The 21,427-nt window shown below is 39.0% G+C and overlaps 2 protein-coding genes across 2 annotated transcripts; both read left to right on the top strand.

The window, feature by feature from the left end:
* Positions 1-2,586: 2,586 nt before the first annotated feature.
* LOC102292539 (vesicle-associated membrane protein-associated protein B/C) lies at positions 2,587-13,416 on the top strand (the record flags this gene model as incomplete). The annotated part of the gene is given in 6 exon segments (XM_005941128.3): positions 2,587-2,832; positions 4,114-4,266; positions 8,028-8,131; positions 8,526-8,606; positions 9,350-9,529; positions 11,286-13,416. Coding segments are annotated over 6 exon segments (744 nt in total). The 3' UTR covers positions 11,454-13,416.
* Positions 13,417-13,758: 342 nt separating this feature from the next.
* Positions 13,759-20,043, top strand: LOC102292222 (charged multivesicular body protein 4b). The gene is made up of 5 exons (XM_005941127.2): positions 13,759-14,129; positions 15,632-15,809; positions 16,230-16,344; positions 17,673-17,799; positions 18,432-20,043. Exons 1-5 carry the CDS (start codon positions 13,946-13,948, stop codon positions 18,494-18,496), a joined length of 669 nt encoding a protein of 222 aa, XP_005941189.1. The 5' UTR covers positions 13,759-13,945; the 3' UTR covers positions 18,497-20,043.
* The last annotated feature ends 1,384 nt before the right edge of the window (positions 20,044-21,427 follow it).

Below are 21,427 nucleotides of genomic sequence, written 5' to 3'. Positions count from 1 at the left end.
TTTTTTTTTTTTTTTTTTTTTTTTTTTTTTTTTTTTTTTTTTTTTTTTTGGTGCAAACAGCAACTGCTTTGTCATGTTTTTGTCATTACACTCTACGCAACTCAGGGGATAGAAATCAGCAACACTATTAGACAAAAGTGCATCCAAGCTTATAGATTCTTATGACTGTTGTGCTTCGCAAAACAACAATCCTCATGGCAGTGAACTTTTTGCACATCTACCTGTGTCTCTAGCTCCCAACCAAAAAACTGATCTACACTCGTGAAAATCGGTAACGTATCGGACCAAATCACTTAATCTTTAACAGTGCTGATATTTATTTATTTATTTATTCCCACCCCCTTCTCCTTCCCCCCCCACCGCAGCAAAAAAAATTAGAGATGCCTTGTCTTGCAGCTTTTACAATCAGAAGTATGAGCTGAATGCACTGTTGTATCAAACATATTTGTTATTTCAAGTTTAGCTCTATAAATTCTTTAGCTCCTTGTTTTTTTTGTTTTTTTTTTTTGTTTTTTTTTTTTCTCTTTATTCATTTATTGCTACTGCTACTCAAAGTACATGTGTAATATAATGATCTCAAAGAGTGACTGGCAGGAAGAAAAGAATATGAAAGGATGTAGCACAAGTAGAAAAGCACAATGGGTCGCCAACTGTGCGCCCACTTTGATCTTAAAAGGGCTGTACTTGAGAGAATCTTTTAGCCCGTAAAAATAACTTAAATGCATATTTACTGCTTGAGATATCTTATACGTGATAAAGAAATGTGTCAACATGACTCTTCGGACTCAAATGTGTAAAATTACAAAGTTCTGGTAGCTCATTGCCTAGACGGGCCTGTAATTATGAAATAGAAAATTCAGTTAAAAACTTTCCGTTTTTATTATTTGACTGTGGACACATTGATTTTTATTTTTTTTTAATTCCGACAACCTCTTAACTTTGGCACTTATCTATTACTTAGAGTGTGGCTGTGGAAGAGGTAGTCTTCGGTAGGAAAAAGAAAATTTCTGAGAATACATTTAAGTGCAGGATTGATGCCCTCCTGCACAATTTTCAAAGACTTCCAGCAGGCCAGGTTGGAGTCTTTGCTGAGCAGATTCTGGTCCCCTGGCCTTATGTTTGACACTCCTGGTGTAAATGATTTTCCTGCATGTATCACCGATGTGAGTATCTAAAGGTAAAATTACCTAGTTTTATTCTGGATTAAGTAACTCCCAAGCCTACTCAGCTCAGTTTCCATGGTCTTAGTCAAAAAGGAAATATTGCAGCCTCCTAACGAGTGCCCTGATAATTTAAAAACTATATATTTTTTTAATCATTAAGCACCTAAACTTAAAAACTTGACATGTTGATTCCATATTTTCAGAACTTACCAGGTGTGTTTTGAAGCGGTGTGTATGGAAGCAATGCACAAGACTTTTCTAATACATGTTTGTTGTTTGTACTCTTTTTTTTTTTTTAAAAAAGGTGTTCTCCAGCTCTCCGTATCCAAAAACTCAACATTTTACTTAGTGAAAATTTCTTTTTATTAATTTTAGGCTTTGACATTAGCAGAGTTTGCTTCTTTTCTTTTTTTTTTTTTTTTTTTTTTTTTTCAGGACTCTCTTGGAAATTGGTAGAAAATCACAGCAAGGGAAAACTCATATCTGATGGATCTGAATTTGAGCTAAATTAAGTCCATTCAGATACAGATATAAAATAGGAGATGGAATAAGTCTAACTGGGGCCCTCAGCAAGAACTTTATTTGGAAAAACAGGACACAAATGTGGAGGGGGAAAAAAACCAAGCCAAGAAAAACACAGACCAGCCTCTCCATATTTTTCCTGTGGGTTGTCAAATCTGGCTGAATTAATTGGTGTTACCTAATTCAAAGTCTACCTATGGTGAGGGGTTATGCAGACCTATTGGAGGAATTTGGTTGGCATTATTTTCAAAGGTGGCTGTGAGACTTGTTATACTGCATGGTTTGAAGATATGACACTAATGAGAGGCAAGTTGAGATGGTTTAGATATGTGCAGAGAAGGTATAAATATGTATTAATGCAAAGGATGCTGAATATGGAGCTACCAGGCAGGAGGAAAAGAGGAAGACCACAGAGAAGATTCATGGATGAAGTGAAGGAGGAAATGCAGATGGCTGGTGTGAGAAAGAATTCAAGGGAGACAGCGAGATGAAGACAGATGATCTGCTGTGGTTGCCCCTACTGGGAGCAACCAGAAGAGGACTCTTTAAAGGTCTATGGCAAAAAGGATCTGAAATTTCTTCCATATACTGGTATGGTTTGTATTTTTCACTATTAAAACTATATAAGATTAAAACATAACATTTTAAGGAATGTGTAGCAGTGCTTTAGGCCTTAATGTAAAATCTTTATTGTGGCTGAAGTGTTCATAGTGCTGTCTTATCTCAGTCCTGAGCTGTTAAACGTTGGACTTTCTTTGACAGCACTAACAAAAACCAGCTCACGTCACCTGCTAGTCCCGCCCACAGCGTGACGTAGCCTTTTCCTTCCTCGTCTCCGCTGCTAGTAAAGTTAGCAGTAGCACCTTTTAGCCTCCAGCAGCTGTCGGTGGCAGTCAGTCAGCCTGTCAGTTCGAGTGGCGGTGTGTGTTTGTACGTGTATAAATCCCCCCTCTTTATTTACCCTCCCGTAGAAAAACCGAGGGCGGCCGGGTTGTTTCTTCGGGAGCCAGCTTGCTTCACCTCTGCGGGCCAACTGCGATAAAAAAATATTGTTGTCCTCGCCGTCACGACAGGAAGAAGCCCTGGGACATGGCCAGACCAGAACAAGTCCTGTTGCTGGAGCCACAACACGAACTGAAATTCAGAGGTAACCGAAGAAGCGGAGGGCAGGGCCGAGCTTAGGTAGCTAACACAGGAGACGTTGTAAATGAGAGCCAGTATTTCGATTTCTGCACTACTGAGTAGTTGAATGTGCCATTCGTTGTATATGCTGTGGTAAAACGTGAGGGATATAGCTGTTAGTTGTAGTCTACATTGTGTGTACGACAGTTGTGCGGTGACAGGTGAAACGACACTGTGCGACGGTGCTAACTAGCTCGCTGGAGTAGCATCCAGCTAATCTCACTAGCAACAAGGCAAACTGCTAGCTGTCATTGCAGCGTCAGGGCAGGCCCGCCGCACCGTTTCTCTAATTCTCTCATTTGCTTGTCATACGTTCTCTTTTATACTCTGACAGCATTGGAAACACCTCGATTTGATCTAATGGTTCAGTTAACTTCCCCTTCAGTGTCGTTTCTACTGCCCGACTGCAAAGAATTCCCTATTCTAGCATTTTCCACGATCAGGGTGTCATTGCTTATCCTTATTACCATGCTATTTCACAATATTATAAGCTAGCCGGCAAGAGATTTGGCGTTTTCTCCCACTGTGCAACCCGAATTCCTTTACAGCTTTTCTGTATCCAAGCACAATGATTATGAAATTACGGACTGAGCTGCAGTGCCAGCGGTAATGATTATTTTCTTGGATAATTACCTTGGTGTGTCATTTTTGCTGCAGAAATGGGTCAAGTGAGGGCCTAGGGTGGTGGTATCAGTTTGAAGTGGGCTGTTCACTGATTGATTGATGCAGGGCTTTGGAGAAGATCCATACACCCACTCTGTTACTGATGCACACTTGCATCAACATCAGTTTCCAAAACCATGCTTAAGCTGTCAAGAAACGTGTGAGAGACCTAATTGCTACAGAGACAAAAGGAAAACATTAGCACTTAAGACACCCATCTAGTAATTTTTCTGCAGCATCCAACGTTTGGCTGAGGGCGTGGTATGAATTATAAACACGTGCACACTTTGCTGATCTCACCACTGTTTTAATGTTTAATTTGCTCTGTTTGTGGCAGGCTCTGTAAAACCGCTAAAAAAAAATCTGCTCTGATATTGATGTTTGCAGAAATGGATTTTTACATTGTGTATATTTGCACTTTTACCTGGGAGAATCTTTGTGCACCCACCCTGTTTTCTTTCTTCTTAGGAGCCCAAGTAACAAACAAATGCTGCATCTATACCCAAACTACGAGACGTGTAAATTCACCCACATGCTTGCACGCACACTCAAGTCACTGCATTTCTTTCTTTCTCATCCTCAGGCCCATTTACAGATGTTGTCACCGCCACCCTGAAGCTGACCAACCCCACAGACAGAAATGTGTGTTTCAAAGTCAAAACGACCGCACCTCGCAGATACTGTGTGCGCCCAAACAGTGGCATCATTGACGCTGGAACCTCCATAAATGTTTCTGGTAAGGATCTTTGCATCTTTTTGCCATCCAGAAAAGTTGGTAAAGCTGTGAACCTAATGTATAAGTTCAAAGGCTTATACTGATCCATTTTTGCCTAACTCTGTAATTAATGTTAGCTTATTGGGCTTAATAGAAGTAAAACTATATTGAGTTGTCATAATTTAAGTGCTAGATAAAGTGTAATATACTTACATTTAACAGAGTCAGATATGGAACCGTAGTGCTGAACTAGCAGCAACCATGTATTGTGTTGCAGCACGCAAATAAAGGGTCGCGCCTGCACTACCTGTAATGGATACTGCAGTCACTACCTGAGTTTATAATTACATCATGCTTGGAGACATTTTACACACATGCCTCCTTATGACTTTCCCAATAATCTGTCTAATCTGCACATAACTATTATATTTAAATTTTAAAAAAAAAGACTTGTTTCTGACAACTAAAGTGGTTTCTGTCTCCTGCATCATTTTCTTTTTTTCTTTCATTTTTGTTTCTTCTTTTTTTGGAGGGTGGTATAATTTACTCAAAGTTTAAATTTTTGAAAACATTTTATCCACAGCATAAGATGGAAAAGTGTCAAATGTTTAGACATGAGACATTTTACTACCTCATGAATAAGATGAGTTCAGTTCGAATTTTATGGCAGCAACACATAAATCTTTTTTTTTTTTTTTTTTTTTTAAAGACATCACGTCCTTTGAACTAAAGCAAAAAGTGCTTATATAAGGCTCTACTGGTATATGGGGTGTATTTGTCCCTATGAAATTGGAAGCTTGTACTAGGGCTGTGCCATATTATACAGTTCACGGTAATACCGGTATAATGTTGGGCAACGATAAGAAAATGAAATCTCCCGATAGAATATGGGTAAAACACGCATGCGCAGTGCCTTTGTTTTCACACGCATATGGCGGGAAAAGCCCGGCGGCGACAGAGAATGAGAAGGGTGAAAGCGGATCATTGAATGAAACGGATGAACCAGAATTGGTTTGGAAAAATGCTGCAACTTCAGTGGTGTGGAACTGGTTTAACTTTCGTCCATCAGATACACAACAAAGCACTATTTTTGGTAGAGCATGCTAGCGGACCATCGTTATTACCGTGTTTTTTGGAAAATACGGCACACTTAAAATCAATCCTTTGATTTTTCTGAAAATCGAGAGTGCCCCTTATAATCCCGTGTGCCGTATGTATGAATTCGGGTTGTGTTTACTCACCTCGAAATGATTTTGTGTGCTACACGGCGCTCGAAAATCTGTCAAATGTTTTAGTACGACTTTGCTAAGCTACGAAGCCGCACTGCTTGATGGATTGTCGGAGCATTATGGCTACCGTAGGCAGGAGCCTCGCGGAGTGATACGTACTGTGCTCCAACATAATATTACCGTATTGTGTGTGTGTATAACCTCTTTTTAAGTTTTCTGGATATTATGCATGGTTATGCTGAGGATATGTCGGCCAATTTCCACTGGAAATGCCTTTTGGTTAAACTGTCAGCAAAGAATTTGCAATTTTTATATAACTTAAATGCAAAAAAACAGCTGCTTTAAGTGAAAATACATTGATGGGATTTTTTATTTTTTTTTTGCATTATTAAGTTGTGGAGTTGTAAAGTATTTTGTCTAGTGTCAATTATATCGTCAGTTATATCATTATCGCATATTTTCAAATGTATATCGTAGGGCTGCTCAATTAATCGAATTTTAATCACGATTACGATCTGGGCTTTCAACGATCATTAAAAATGACTGAGCCGATTATTAGCCCCTCCCTCGTGCTTTACTCTCGCGCTGCTCCGTTTGGCAAATCGAGCGCACCTCTCTGCATTTCGAACACGCATCACAACAATTAAGAGGACCCGAGGAAAGCTCGGAAAGCTAAGCAGCATTTATTTGGAGAGGAGAGTGACTGCCGTTGGTTGAAAAGAGAGGTAAAAAAAACTTCAGTGGTGTGGAAACATTATGGATTTGCGGAGTCAGACGTGGATCAAGTAGACAAAGTGTGTAAACTTTGCTACGGTGTCATAGCTGCACCACAGAGCAACAATGCAAAGTTCACTAAACATAGATGTTTACATTTTTCATTAATTTTTTTTATATTGCAAACATTTGCACTGTTATCAGTATTTGCACACTATTTTATATTTTTTAAAGTCATTATTCAATACATTGTTATTGTTAACCCTTTAAATTCCTGTAGAACCGCGTAAGCTAACGCAATAATTTGTTTTGCATATGAAACCGGAGGACTTGTACTTGCATCTTATGTCATCAGCTTGTCCTAGGTCACAGTTTCCTTCCACATATAGCTTTGCAAAAATTGCATAAAAAGCACTTGCGGGAACAAAAACATAATATTCCAGAAACAGGCTTTGCCGATCCGATCAGCTGTTCGTAACACTTCCCACATTGAAAAAGACGTCAACGCGAACTATCGCATGTCCGCCATTTCCTGTCCGAAACCGGAAGTGACATCATTTTCGCGGAAAATGTAATTTTTTACTTGTAGGCCTTAAAAGCCTATACTGGTTTTTTTATAAGTCATGTTTGACTCTATACTTTTCTGAATAGTTTCTGGGATGCTTAGAACTCGAATTGCACTGCTGGAAATAGTTTATTTTGATGCACATGCTGTTTTCTTTGCAAATTTGCATCATAGGATTGTTTTTTGTTTTTCCTGCAATATATAAAAATTGCTGTATCTCCAAAATAAAACTATGAAGACACTCAAAATAAATTTCCTGTTGTTGTAAACTATTTTTTGCAACTTTTGTATTTAACTTTTTGAGGGATAAGCCTCTTAAATTTCCCCAAGTAGAAATGTATGTTAAAAAACAAACAAAAACGATTTTCAATTTTTTTTGTAGTTTATTGCACTTTTTTGCAATTTATGTAGTTACTATGGACTTAATGCATACATATTATTAAAATATGGGCTATAACAGTTGTATTGATGTATAGCAACTTGAAATGCTCCTACAAATGGCACTACAGCATGTAAAAAAATAAATAAATTAATTAATAATAATAATAATATAAGCTCTGGCGGACTTGGTTCTATGGTAGGTCTTAAAGGGTTAAATAAATATCGTCAAATAATCGAGATCTCAATTTCAGTGAAAATAATCGTGATTATCATTTTTGCCATAATCGAGCAGCCCTAGTATATCGTGATAAATATTTTTGGTCTTATCACCCTGCTCTAGCTTGTACTACTTGAAAGACACAATAAGTCCTGAAAGGTACATACAAGCTTTAGAGCAACATATTCATCTAGAGGTCGTCTTTTTCAAGGAAGGCCTTGAATATTTCAGCGAGACAATAAAACACAGCATACTGCAGCTATCATAACAGCATAACTTTCTAGTAAAAGAGTCCAAGTGCTGAACTAGCCTGTCTACAGTCCAGACCTTTTACCAGCCAAAAACAGCAAGAAGCTTATAACAGACAAGAATGGGACACTATTACTCCCCTGAAAGTCCAGCAACTGGTCCCATTTCCTCTGGTTTTTATGGGCTGTTGTTAAAAAAAGAGGGAATGGTAAACCACAGTAAACATGGCTCTGTCCCAACTTTTTTTGAGACATGTTGCTACAAATTCTTCAAATTCAGCGATTTTCTTCAAATTCAAAATGGCTAATATTTTTCTTGACATTGTACATTTTTTTCCATTTTCAACATGTAATGTGTTCTGTGTTCTATTGGTTTATGAGACTGGCAAATGCTGGTTTCTTCATTCTGTCTTTGTTTTTGCCCACAGTTATGCTACAGCCTTTTGACTATGACCCCAATGAAAAGAGTAAACACAAATTCATGGTGCAGTCCATGCTGGCTCCATATGACATGACTGACATGGAAGGAGTTGTGAGTACCTGAGCATACTATTTTCCTTTTTTTGGGGGGGGGTACTTTATTACTGGAGAATCTGAAGGGTTTAAATTTCTTACATTGCCTCTCGGCCCTGAGTTTTGTTTTGTTTAGTTGCGTTAGTGGCATCTGTGTCTTCCAAAAGTCTATCTTCAGCTGAACACTTGAATAGTGTAGCTCACTCAATGTATTTGTCTCATTCCGCAAAAGCTTTTTTTAAAACTGTTTGACAAATGTATACATTTTTATGCAGCTCCCTAAGCCTGAAAATGTAAAGTTGGACATTTTTGTTGAGAATTTACTTTTAAGTATGGATATTAGTGAAAAATGAAGTTGTGATACAAAAAAAAGAAAAATCTAAAGGTTCCCTTTTTCATTTTCTTGTCAACAGTGGAAGGAGGCAAAGCCTGAAGAGCTGATGGATTCAAAGTTGAGATGTGCATTTGAGATGCCTCTAGAAAATGACAAAACTGTAAGTGTTTCTCTTCACTTCAACATTTGCCACATCACTTTAAACATTCACAGTCACATTTTTTCACACCCCAAATGAGCTCCACAAACGGTTGTTCCACTGTGTACTTCATTGATTTAAGTACATAATAATAGCTGTCTGTAGTAACAGATTATATGCTGACTGAGTATTTAGTGGGACCTGTTGTGACAGAAAAGTTGTAAGCAGTAATCTGGCTGAAAGCACGGGAACCCCACCAAGCTGCCCAAACCTTCTGTTTGAGAGGAGGCAGCCAATCAAAAGAAGGTTGGCTAAAACAGAGTGCAGCGTTAAAAGGTGAGGAACTAAAAGGGCTCGTTTCAGACTGGATCAACTGTTTGACTGTGCCAAGGCCAAGTATAAGATGAATAAGGAATATTTCAATTTGTAAATCATGTCGAGCTCTAGCAGCAACAATGAATAACAGTATGGAGCTGAAAACAAGCACAATAGGTCCCCTTCAAAGAATAAAATCAGACTAAACCATTTAATTTCTGTTTCAGTGGAGTAGTAGTTTTTAGTTTTTTTTCCTTCTGTCAGCATTTTTTTTTTGTCTTGTATTCATCAGCTACACATCACTGTATCACCCATCTCGTGATTTATTTTGTTTTGTGATTTGTTTCCACTTTAATCTCCATGCTTTGTCTTTGCATGTCCCCTCGTTCCTTTTTTTTCTTCCACTCTCATCCCACCGACCACTCCCCATCTTCACTCTCTCTCCACAGCATGAGAGTGAAATCATCAAAACTGTGTCTTCCTCTGCCTCTGTTAAGACTGAGCACTCTGTCCTGCCCAAGTCAGCCAGTGCTTCGCTGGATGATGGAGAAGTGAAGAAGATCATGGAGGAGTGCAAGCGACTGCAGATGGAAGTGCAGAGGCTACGGGAAGAAAACAAACAGATCAGGGTGAGACGCGCTAAAACAAATAAGAGCCTGTGTGTCTGTCTCATATTCCAGTCAGACTTGTATTTTCTGCTCTAGCTCGTCTTCTCTTGTGCTAACAGAAGAAGCATTGCTGTGGAGTTTACTCTTAAATATAGGAGGAACAAGACCAAGTCTGAAATAAAATTTAAAAAAAACCACTGAAATAAAATGTTTTATTCCAGGAAATATATTTTGACTAGTGCAACTAGTGCTGCACTACATTAACGTGAAGCAGAGAATGAAATGACTCAATGACTGCCTGAGTTTTCTCAAAGTATTTTTGTCATTGCTCGAGTCCAGAGAATTGTCCCTAGACAGCATCTAAGTAAGGAAAGGAACTGCATTCAGAACAGGCCTACGTCAGACTTATCAGTGAGGATTTTAAAGAAACCTCATTTAATTACTGACAACTTGAAACCATTAGAGATGCATTAGGACCGTGAAACAGAATGAAAAGAAAGGACCGAATGGCAGTGACCCCATCCTGTATGTGGTATGGCTCATATCATTGTCAGCTCTTTACGCTGATTCTTATGAATGTCTTTTCTGTTATGTGTAAATGTTTACCAGCTTATAAATCATAAACCTGAATAGGTTAATTACTACAAAATTGCGAGTAAAGGTGATTTTGAGCAATGTTTAAAACTACACTTCTACACGATCACTGTAGCAAAGTTTTGCTAGAAGTTACACTTTAACCCTCTCTTTAATATGAATAATAGGGGATTTTAATTGGAAACAGAAATTAAAATGGAATTACTCCAGAGGCAAGTCAGTACTTTACCTTAAAGGAATGAACAACCACACCTGCCATTCCCAGCGATGCAAATATCCAGGAAGATTTCCCTCTCTCTCAAATAATGCTGTCCAATCGTATAGACACACCAGATGGCAAGTAAAGTCTTGCCAGTTCTTAGAACTTAGACCCTCTGGTGACCATTAAAGTGTCCTTGTAACATGGATATAAACCTAAACATTGTGTTTTATTTAGATGCGTAAAAACAACATACATTTATGAACCGGCCTTGGTCACGAAGTTTCCAAATACAAATGCACTGAAAAAGAAAAAGTAATTTTTATTTGATGTTGTAGTTTTAATCACTCAACATACTACAAACCATAGGTAGTTTCAGGAAAATTAAATCAGTCATCTAGGAGGAGTGTGGGAACAAACATACAGTCATATATGATATACAATCATCATACTGGGTGTATCATAGCAACAGCAGTGGCTGCAGTGACTCCAGACACGCTTGCAAAAGTATGGGACAAGTTTGGCTATGGTATGGACAAATGCCATGCATGGAGAGGGGGACACATTGCGCATTTGTGAAAATTGTATGTTTTGTATGTAAAGCTTTATATTCAGGCATAAAATTTCCCGCAAGCTTCCTTATCCTTTTGATATCGCTATTGTTATTATCCGTGATTTTTTTTTTCGTTTGTTTGTTTGTTTGTTTGTTTGAGAATAATTAAAAAATTCTGACAGCACTTGAAGGCAGCAGTGTTATAGCTGCTTGCAACAGAAAAGCAAAACTGTTCACTATGCTGGCTCTTTGTTAAATGATGGAAAATGATCCTGGTGTAAACATTGTTTAAAAATCCAGTAATGACATATAAAAATAAATATCAGATTTTTGATAAGCTATCATTGAGATGCGGAGTGACAAATTCTAACAAATTAAAAGTTAACTTATAAGCGCGTATTTGTATTTCTGACTCCTTGTCTTCATCACAGGAGGATGACGGTCTGCGGAAGAGAAAGGTGACACCGTTGGCCCCCGGTCACTCCTCCTCCACCATGGCCACCACAGCCGTGAGGGACGAAGGCCTAAGCACCCGCGTGCTGGCGTTCTGCGTGCTCTTCTTTGTGATTGGAGTCATCATTGGCAAGCTGGCCCTGTAGGGACACAGACGGACAGAGCACAGTGACAGACGGACGGATAGACCGCGTGCTTGGGAGGACGCGTGTCAGCAACGGCGACGGGGATGTCTTCTGGGTTTATGTTGATCTGTTTCTTTCCTTCTTTTAAACATTTAAGGCAATATCATGATGGTTTGGTGTAAAAAGAAAACGAAAGAAGGCTATCCCAAGTTAAACCATGAGTGCGAGCATTTTTGTCACAGGTCCTTTTTTTTTTTTTTTCTTTGATCTGTTCTTTCCGTCCATCTCTCTTCCTTAAATGATCTTCCCTAACTTGCACAGGTAACAGTTAGTCGTGTGTTTAAGTGGCTTCACGCTGGCTGAATGTCTAAAGTCTTTCATTGATTCGCAAGTTTTCATAAGTTGCTCACACACGTTGTCCGTTTAAAAGCTCTAACCCTCTTCTGATAATCTCTTCCATTTATTAATCTGCAAGGAGAGGTGAACACAGTTGATCAGTGAAAGACTGTTTTGTTTTTTTGTTTTTTTTCCCCTTTCTAGACTCAAGCTTCATGTATTGTCCTCTAAAGAGTTTGGGGTTTTAAAAAGAAAAGAAAAAGCATGTGTGTCTGTGTGTGTGTGTGTGTGTGTGTGTGTGTGTGTGTGTGTTTATTTTGCCTCCTGCAGGAGCAATGATGTGTCGGACTGAGTGACTGTTTTTATGCGAGGAGACCACAGACGGTGAGGCTCACAGGCTGTGAAGAGGGCTGGTTTAAAAATGAATAAATAATCCAAACGGATTTCTTGTATTCAGCAAAAATGGGGGTGTTTGTTGAAAATCTAATTGAATGATTGAATTGGATGATTTGGTGTAATCCAGACCAAGGAATCTGTAGAAATTCATTAAAATCATGACTCAGTAAATTCACAATTATGACTTCAGAGAAAGTGTTCTGTATGGTGATTTATATTTTATTTTTTGGCTTCTTTTTTTTTTTTTTTTTTTTTTTTTTGTTTGTTTGTTTCAGAAACAAAGCTGTAATTTACATCTTCATGCTTGGTTTTTGTTTTGTTTTTTTTGTTTGTTAATTACTTCCTCAGGTTTGCACACAGAGTTACGCTGAACAGGAAAAAAATAAAAAGGCTAATGTCTGGCTACAAAGCTCTGGACAGGTCATGCAAAACAGACTCTTACTTATCCATGCACATCAGAGTATGTAACACAAGTTCTGACCACTCTATTGAATTTTGCCCATGGTGCATTGACTTTGCGCCCTCTGGCCTTTTTTGTTTGTTTCTCTTCTTCCTCTCTTGTGTTGTCATGTAGACACTTTGCTTCTGTTGTTTAAAATATTCAAATGCGCTATTCTCACTTGTGCACTCTGTAGTCTGCATGGAATGACCTGAATTTATTATGATTATTTTATTTTTTTGAGTGTTGAAAAATCCATGTTAGCAAAACCAACAAACAAAAAAATACTGTCTTTTCCAAAAGGGACCATCTTGAGTCTGGTTATCAGTTTGTGTGTGTGTGTGTGTTTTTGTTTCCTTTGCTGTCACCTTTTCCGTTTGTGTCCTGTTGAGTTCTGGTGGTTGTGAGATAACACAGCTGTATTATCTTGGCCATCACATGACCGTCTCGGCTGATTCATTTCCTCAAAAGTTAAAAACAAACAAACAATGAATATCTGCTTATTTGCATGGGGCGGGGAGGGGGTCAGATATGTCTGGATGTGGGCAGCTGTGAGAGGACTGACCTGTGAATACACACTACATTAAAGGATTTAAAAACAACAAAGGCATCAGCGCTTCAGACCACACCTGCAGATACAGTCACAACAATGTAATCACACAGTAATTGGATACTCTTTTTGTATGTAAATAAAAATTAAAAAAGACTCAAAGGATAACTGGCAAAGTTATTAACATACTGTACTAAAGGAAGAAAATAAACAGCCACCATGGATGATGTAGCATCATAATGAATTAAAATACATAAACCCCCCCCAACTGTCTGGTTCTGTGAAAGGTTTCTGTTTTTTTCCCTTTCAGTTAAGAATGCAATCTGGGAAGCATGGTGTGCATATCCCTGTAACTGCTAATACTTTGATACTTGAATAGCAGGACAAAAAAATCTATACAGCTGCAAAAATACTGCCTTTACTTGTTGTTTGGGGACGTTTCATTAAGTACGAAAGCACAACAGCTGCTAAACTCAAAAGAGGAAAAACTATTGTTATTATTATTAATATATTCCTTGTTAAAGAAGAGTGATTGAAGAATTAAAGAGGATTAAAAGCAGTTGTCAGGCAGATGGCGACAGAGAACCAACAGGCAACGCCCCTCATTCGCCGGGCAGAATGACGTCAGTGGGCCTAATCCAGGAAGTGGAAAAACATCAACAACCCTTCCAGGGTCCAGGTTAAGGCGAAGTGTCCGAGTAGCTTAGCAGAGACGTAGCTTTAGCTTTATTTTATAAGATATCTCGCATTTGTGTTTTGTCTTTATAGTAAGCGCTTTGTAATATCCCAGACATGTCGGTGTTTGGCAAGATATTTGGAGGAGGAGGAAAATCGGGAAAGGGACCGAGTCCACAGGAGGCGATCCAAAAACTCCGGGAGACGGAGGAGATGCTAACCAAGAAACAGGAATTTTTAGAGAAGAAGATCGAACAGGAGCTGCAGACCGCAAAGAAAAACGGCACAAAGAACAAAAGAGGTGAGACGCCGCGAGGGTTTTTTCCCCCGTAGTTTCTTCTCTTGCTTGTTAGATTTTTGTTGTCAGCAACCTCAAGCTAACCGTTAGCTAGCCCGTTAGCTGAGTTGGCTAACTTTCCCGAGGTGTCGTAACTGCTGGCAGCCTCATCCAGCGTCTTTACCACGGCCATGGCTGCCAGTCTGGATGGGCGGCTGTCTAGCTGTGTGACTGACTTCATTATGTGATCACCGTTAACTTATGGCCCCGCGGGGACGCTAGCCTTGGCCTTTGCTGATATTCGAGTTTTCTTTTGACTCATAGGTGGTTGTTTAAAAATCAGGAGACCTGGTTGAAGGTGTGGTGTGTGTATATGGACTGTTAGGTATGATGTTGCAAATATAGCGGTAATAAAGATATCGACCCGGTTAGCCAGGACAAGGGTTGAGCACGTGTTATAAGTGTCAGAGAGGTGGGCGTGTTTGCATCTTGATCAGATGTCCGTATAGAAACCTGTGGACCTCCAGCAGGTCCCACAGTCTCCTTACAGATGATTACGTGAGCCGATCACAGCTTGGGGCTCATTATAAGTTAACTGTAATACAAGTTGACCATGTTCTACCACAACGTGGAGCCAACCATATAGATTTGTACATGTCTATTGTTCTTGTTGACATCGAGCACATTTCTAGGGATCAGAGTAAATTTAATTTAGATCAGGATGGTTAGCGGTGTCGCCTCCCAAAGAGAAGATCGCAGGTTCAAATCCAGCCAGTGTGGAGTTTCCATGTTCTCTCCGGGTTCTCCATCGCTTCCCACAGTCCAAAGACATGCATGATATTAGGTCAATTGATGATTTATGGTTGTCTGTGTTAGCTCGGTAATAGACTGGCAACCTGTCCAGGGTGTACCCCTGCTTCTCATTCTAAGGTAGCTGGGATAAGTTCTAGCCAGCCCTCAGTCCCCTCCTCGCAACACCTAAATTGAATAAGTGGAAGAAGAAAAATGGACGAACAGTTAATGGAGCCACCAGATGTATTAAGTTAAAATAAAAATAAAAAAGACTTAGTGCCAATTTTTAGTCAGAATACTGCAGTGTATGGTACATTAGCTAATCACTTCCTTCTTCTGATCCACAAAGTTCACAGAATGACTCAGCGTAGCACAATCTTCTCTGACAAGATCAGTATAGCCTATCAGGTTTCAGTGGTTGTTGTCATCTGACCTCTTTACCTGATTAATTACTCTCCAGGTTTTCCATTAGTCTTCACGCAGGCTATATTTGACTGTCTTTCGTATTGCTAAAACTGTCACTAATGTGGTCGAATAATTAGCAGTGAATTATCTAGGTTCACAGAGTAGTGCTGACTAACAGGAATGACAGCCTGATTAGGTAGTATCACAAATATTTGCTGTGTTAAAGTACCATTATTCACTGTTTCTCTCCATTGTCACTAAATGGTGTTTCAAGGCCAATTTGTTCATTCTGACTCTCCCCACCCCACTCCCTGTCTTTGGATCCTCAGCGGCACTTCAGGCCTTGAAAAGAAAGAAGCGGTACGAAAAGCAGCTCGAGCAGATCGATGGGACGCTGTCCACCATTGAATTCCAGCGGGAGGCTCTGGAGAACGCCAACACCAACACTGAAGTGCTCAAAAACATGGGCTTCGCTGCCAAGGCCATGAAGTCTGCTCATGAAAACATGTAAGAGCGAGCACCAAGGCGTGATCGATTGGACTGGGACGAAACCTCTCTGCACAGATTATTTTTGCAACTTCCTTTTTGTTACTGAGACTAAAGCAAGCGTAAAGAAGATTCAGTCAGTTCTGAAATGATCAGAAATATTACAAGGAGGTTTTGCTGATAATGAAATGCATATAATTTCACCAACATGCAGTAATCCTTTCTTTTATGCATTTATTTCAGTCAGTATCTGTAAAATGTAACCATAAAAAAGTGTATGTGGGTTTCACTGCCATGTATATTAGATGCCTGACATCCTCCTTAGTTTTTGCCGTAGAACTACTCAGACATCTAATCGTCATATTTAGATTAAATAGCCTCTTTTATAAAACCTATATGAGTGAATTCTCTTTTGCTCACAGTCTTTCCTTCTTATTTCAGGGACATTGACAAAGTGGATGAACTGATGCAGGACATTACAGAGCAGCAGGAACTGGCCCAAGAAATCTCTGACGCCATCTCTAAACCTGTGGGCTTTGGTGAGGAGTTTGATGAGGTAGGTGAAGCTCTTCAGCTGTTTTATGTTTACATTTGTGTGGTATATCTGATTCTAAGTGTGCAAGTGCCTCATTTTATTCACAGATTTTCTTACCAAAAATACATAAATTGAGAGCGTACCCAAATAAAACAGGTAGTGACGATTAAAGAAAAAAGACTCAATTCTAAGCTTAAATCAAAAAAAATGAAATGGTGCAGGAGGGTTAATCTGTACTTGCATCCACAGCAACGTATTGATAACTGCAGATACACACGGTTATGACCCTGGCTTGTAGGCACGTTAAAGTGTGCTTTAACCAGGATGGAGAAGGTGGAGTTGCACCTAAAAGGTTTTAATAGATTCTTTTTAAACATTTTTTTAATGTCTTTTTTCACAAAACAGCACAGGAGACAAAAAACGACTACACCCTTATTTAAAAGAAAAGAAACCTCAACCTTTGGTACCACCTCGAGATCTGTTGTTTGTACACAGAGTAGTCTATGCATGGTGCAGTTTCTACTAAACCTGCCACAATCGTCAGGGTGAGGCAAGTGTCCCAGATGGAAACAAAACAAGTTACTAAGCCAGAAACAAGCAAGCACCTGTGTGTGGAGCCGAACAAGAAGCCTGAGATGCATGAAATTAACAATTTTTTTAAGACAGCTTCTGTAATCATCTGGAGCTTGATTGGAGCACAGGACTGGGGCAGCAGTCCATCAGAAAATGTAGAAGGCAGAATAATGAAGAACCAGGGTCCAATCAGGAGAAGGAGTCTGCACACTAACGAGCATGCAAAGAAGTTGAACCACACAACGGAGAGAGAGTAGAGAGACACTGGGCTTTAACACACAGCCTCACACAACCACATACACGTACAGTTATTAAAATGTGCATTTATGCATACGCTCCATACTTAGTTTATACTATATTTATGCCCTACATCTATCTAGTTGGTACTGGTTTCCAGTGTCTATTTTAATCCTTTCTCATTCACATTAAAGACATTTCTAAATTCTGCTGTGTTCCACCGTGAATCCTCTTGGCCACAATGAAATCATTCTGTCTTTTGCATCTTTGCTTATCTAAGGCTTCCTTCTTAATGATGATGGGATTTTACTGTACATGACATAAGCATGTTTTCATACGCCTGACTCAGAAATATCATTACTTATCTCTTAGACAGTTGCTATTATCCTGTGTTTGGCATATGAATGTTGCACTGATAATGATATTGGGTTAACCCAGTATAGCCGAGTGTAATTATTAGTTATTATCTTTTTGTTTTTGCTGGTATGAATACGTTGTTGCTGGTCTTCATCCTTGGGGTGAATTTCTTTGCTTCTCAGGATGAGCTGCTTGCCGAGCTGGACGAGCTGGAACAGGAAGAGCTGGACAAAAATCTGCTCGAGATCGGTGGACCAGAGACCGCCCCTCTCCCCAATGTGCCTTCGACTTCATTACCTTCCAGACCTGGTAAGAACTCTGGGGTGTAACCATTTGCATTGCATTTTTACGCTGTTCGCAGGATGTACAAACTGTTAATTACTAACTTTCAGTGATGTGACTGCTATAGTTTTATTTTTAGTTATATAGCACCGAATCACAACAGCGATTTCCTCAAGGAGCTTTATTTCATAGGATCTTTATCTTTATCGTCAGCTAAAGGTGCTGCTATAATAAAGAAAAAAACCCTCAATCAGATGATCCCTTATGAGCAGGCACTTGCCCCAAAGGTTTCATAGTTAGCTTATCCAGCCCTAACTGTATGCATTATCAAAAAGAAAGTTTTAAGCCTAATATTAAAAGTAGAGATAGTATCTCAGAGCAAAGTGCTCGAATGGAATTATTATACAAGACCTTGAACATGAGGAGACGATTTTAAATTCAATCCTGGATTTATCAGGAAGCCAGTGGAGATAAGCCAGTATGGGAGAAATGTGTTGTCTCTTTCTAGTCCCCGTCAGTGTTCTTGCAGCAGTATTGGGTAATAATGAATTACAATAGTACTGCCTAGAAGTGATTAATGCTGAATGAGGATTTGATGAGATCTCGATAGGATCCTCAGATCACATCTTTTATTTCTGTCCTCCTCCTCCCTCCCACAGCCAGGAAAGAGGAGGACGAGGACGACATGGAGGACCTGCAGCGCTGGGCGATGGAAGCCATGTAAATGCAGCATCCGCCACATCACACCTGCATCGGAGATGAAAGGAACAAGAGGGAAACGAATGGACTGATGAGATGTTGTGTCTGAGTGTTTCTGTGTGTCTGAGAAGAGTGGACTGTCTACTTTATGTGTAACACTACAAAACAAAAAAAAGCAACAATGCTGTAGTCTTTCTTTTCCTTTTCCCCTTTAGAGACCCCCAAGGTGCTCAGTACAAATGAGTCCGTGAGGGTCTGCTATACTGGACAAAGTCACCTAATATTTTTACCCTCAACTTTAATGCAGCACTTTGTGGTCCTTGTCGTGTGCCATGCTGGTGGCCACAGATTTCATGTTGCAGGGTGGTGTTATAAGCTGGATGGTGCAGTAGATGGAGTTATTCACCAAGCTGTTGTCATTGTTAACATCGCTGGATGATTTTGGGGGGGATTTTCAAGGATGATTAATGCTTAAAAAATCGATTTCTCACTCTCCCGTTTACCTATTTGTAGCAATTTCTTTTTGTGTTTTTTTTTTTTTTTTTCTCCTTGACAAAATAACCCGTTGCTTCCTCGTCTTGTTAACTGCTCTGGAAATGGAGGTGCAGCTGAGTGTGTGCTGGCTGAAGAAGCTTTGAGCTGTGTGTGTTTGCCAGAATCCAAACCTCTTCTTTCATTTCAGGTTGGGTTCTTCGACCTCCTGCCGCTCGCTCCTTCTTTGCCTCTCCCCTTACCCTCCCAACCCCATCAGTGGTTCTCGTTCTTTGGTGTAAATATCCCAGCTGACTGTGTGTGTTTTGTTTTTTTTCGTTTGTTTTGTTTTTTTAAGTACACTGCATTACTGCTGCCATTGAGCGCTTTGGTTGATGCTGCGTGAAGCATGCAACGGTGGGGAAATCACGACACAGGTCACACCGCAGGGCTAGTAAGAGAGATGTTTAACCAACCACTTTCATCCTCCTCTGTCTGTGTCCCACTCATAAAGGTTTTCATTTCAAAATGTATGTTAAAAAGAAAAAGGAAAAAAAAGAAACTAGTAATATTAAACTATTGTCACACCTTATTAACTGCATCCAGAGGGAGATGGTGGTTTATAAAAGATTAGATTATAGCCAATCTGCAACACATGCATTTCAGAGTTTAAAAGAGTTGAATTCCTTTAGTTTTTCAGCAACATGATGTACATTTTTTACATAGAAAACGTAACACGAGGACAAATGGATAAGCATGTTTGCATTTCTATGTTTTATTTATCCAGATGAGAATATTATTTGCGAATCATTAAATGGTTTTCAATTCTTTCATTGTGGTGGAAGCATTGTCTGTTCATGCGTTTTGTTTTGGTTTTTGGTCAAATGACTAAGTTAAGAAGATCACCAGAGAAAGAAACAAAGTGTGAGTGAAGAAAAACCTCAGCAAGTACACTTTTAGTTTAATATTAAATTGGTAACTAAAGCTTTGTTACAGAGTATTTCTAAAATCACTCCATAAATAAAACAATGAAGACAGAATCTTTTTTAACAGACAAAATGAACAATAATAATTTATTATTTTCTGGCAGATACCTTACTACCATTCAGATATCTTGTGGTGGCATGAAATATTTCCTGTATCTGTCTCTTGAGGGAGCGGCAGTTCGGTAAGTATAGGAGAGGATGGCCAGTCACTGAGCCAGCCTTCCTGATCAGTTTGCTCATTCTTTTGGTGTCGCCAGCTCCCCCAGCAGAACAAAGTAAAGTCCACTGTGCTCGTCACATCTACGTGATGAAAATCTCCATGATGTCGCATCGCATATTGCAGCATCTCAGCTTCCTTTGGAAACTGAGATCTGTGCTGATCTCTTCAGCTGTTCATGTGGACTCCCAGGTACTTATAGTCCTCCACCACATCAGCATCTTGTTCCGGGTTGTGTAGCTGGAGCTTTTTTCTTTTCTTTCTGCATCACAATAACACCAAAAAACAAATATTAACAAAATCTTTTTAAAGGAGATTTAAAGACAAAGACGAGAGAAGTAACTGGTCTGTTCCAAAGACACTAAATCTTAAAATTTGCAGCTTTTGTATTCATTCAACAAAGTTTAACTAAAGGGAAAATCAATTTGCCGTTTCACTGATCTTTTGTAGTTTTGAAAAATGGTGCCTGTTTATCAGATCTCAATGATTTTCCCTTAAAGTACAACTATTATTCTGGATAAAGCACATTAGCTACATAGCGGCAAATATTTACATAATAATCAGTGGCTGTATACAGTCATTGTGACTTTATGACAATCATTATGAGATCAGAAGGGGAAATACATAATACAAGATATGCTCCAGGTTGTAAAGAAAGAATCGACTATACAGCGTTGATAGCAGGTGTTATAGCCAAGTTTACCTATGCTTTATATCAGTTGTCTAAATTTGACAAGAGGAAATGTTCAAACAAACTCCCACTGCCACTCAAAAGGAAAATCTGATGAAAGATTACCTGAGACTGGCAGGGTTATAAACAGATACCTATTCCTGCCAACCTTCCTAAGAGGCAAAAGAAACACTTCAAAATGATAAATTATTTTTTTGATTGCAATGATTTTCTAAGACGGCAATTTAACATTTAATATTTCCCGTTCTAATAGTGAAACACTGGACCACATTCTTTATGAATGTGTTCATTTTGGTATTTGTTTACTTTCAAAGGTTCACGTCAGAAAATGAAAATTCCTTAGTCAGGATTGCAACAAAGTGAAATATGGCCTGATAATGTAGGACATGCTGTTTACAATTCTTTAATTTGTTTTGCAAGTTTATTTTTACTGTATTATTTAATTGTATTTAAGTTGATTTTCTTTCCTTTTTTCTGGTACTATTCTCGCTGATGTTCTGTCCTTTTTTTACTTAAATATTATTTTCTATCCTAATGTTATAATGACTAGTTTGTTGTTGATAAATGAAAGTTTTTACTATTATAATTGTA

This window comes from Haplochromis burtoni, unplaced genomic scaffold (assembly GCF_018398535.1).
Source record: "Haplochromis burtoni strain Fernald_Lab_line unplaced genomic scaffold, NCSU_Asbu1 Contig_60, whole genome shotgun sequence".
NCBI lineage: Eukaryota > Metazoa > Chordata > Actinopteri > Cichliformes > Cichlidae > Haplochromis > Haplochromis burtoni.
Note: the sequence above shows the minus strand (reverse complement) of the source record. Positions and strands in the feature narration are given on the sequence as shown.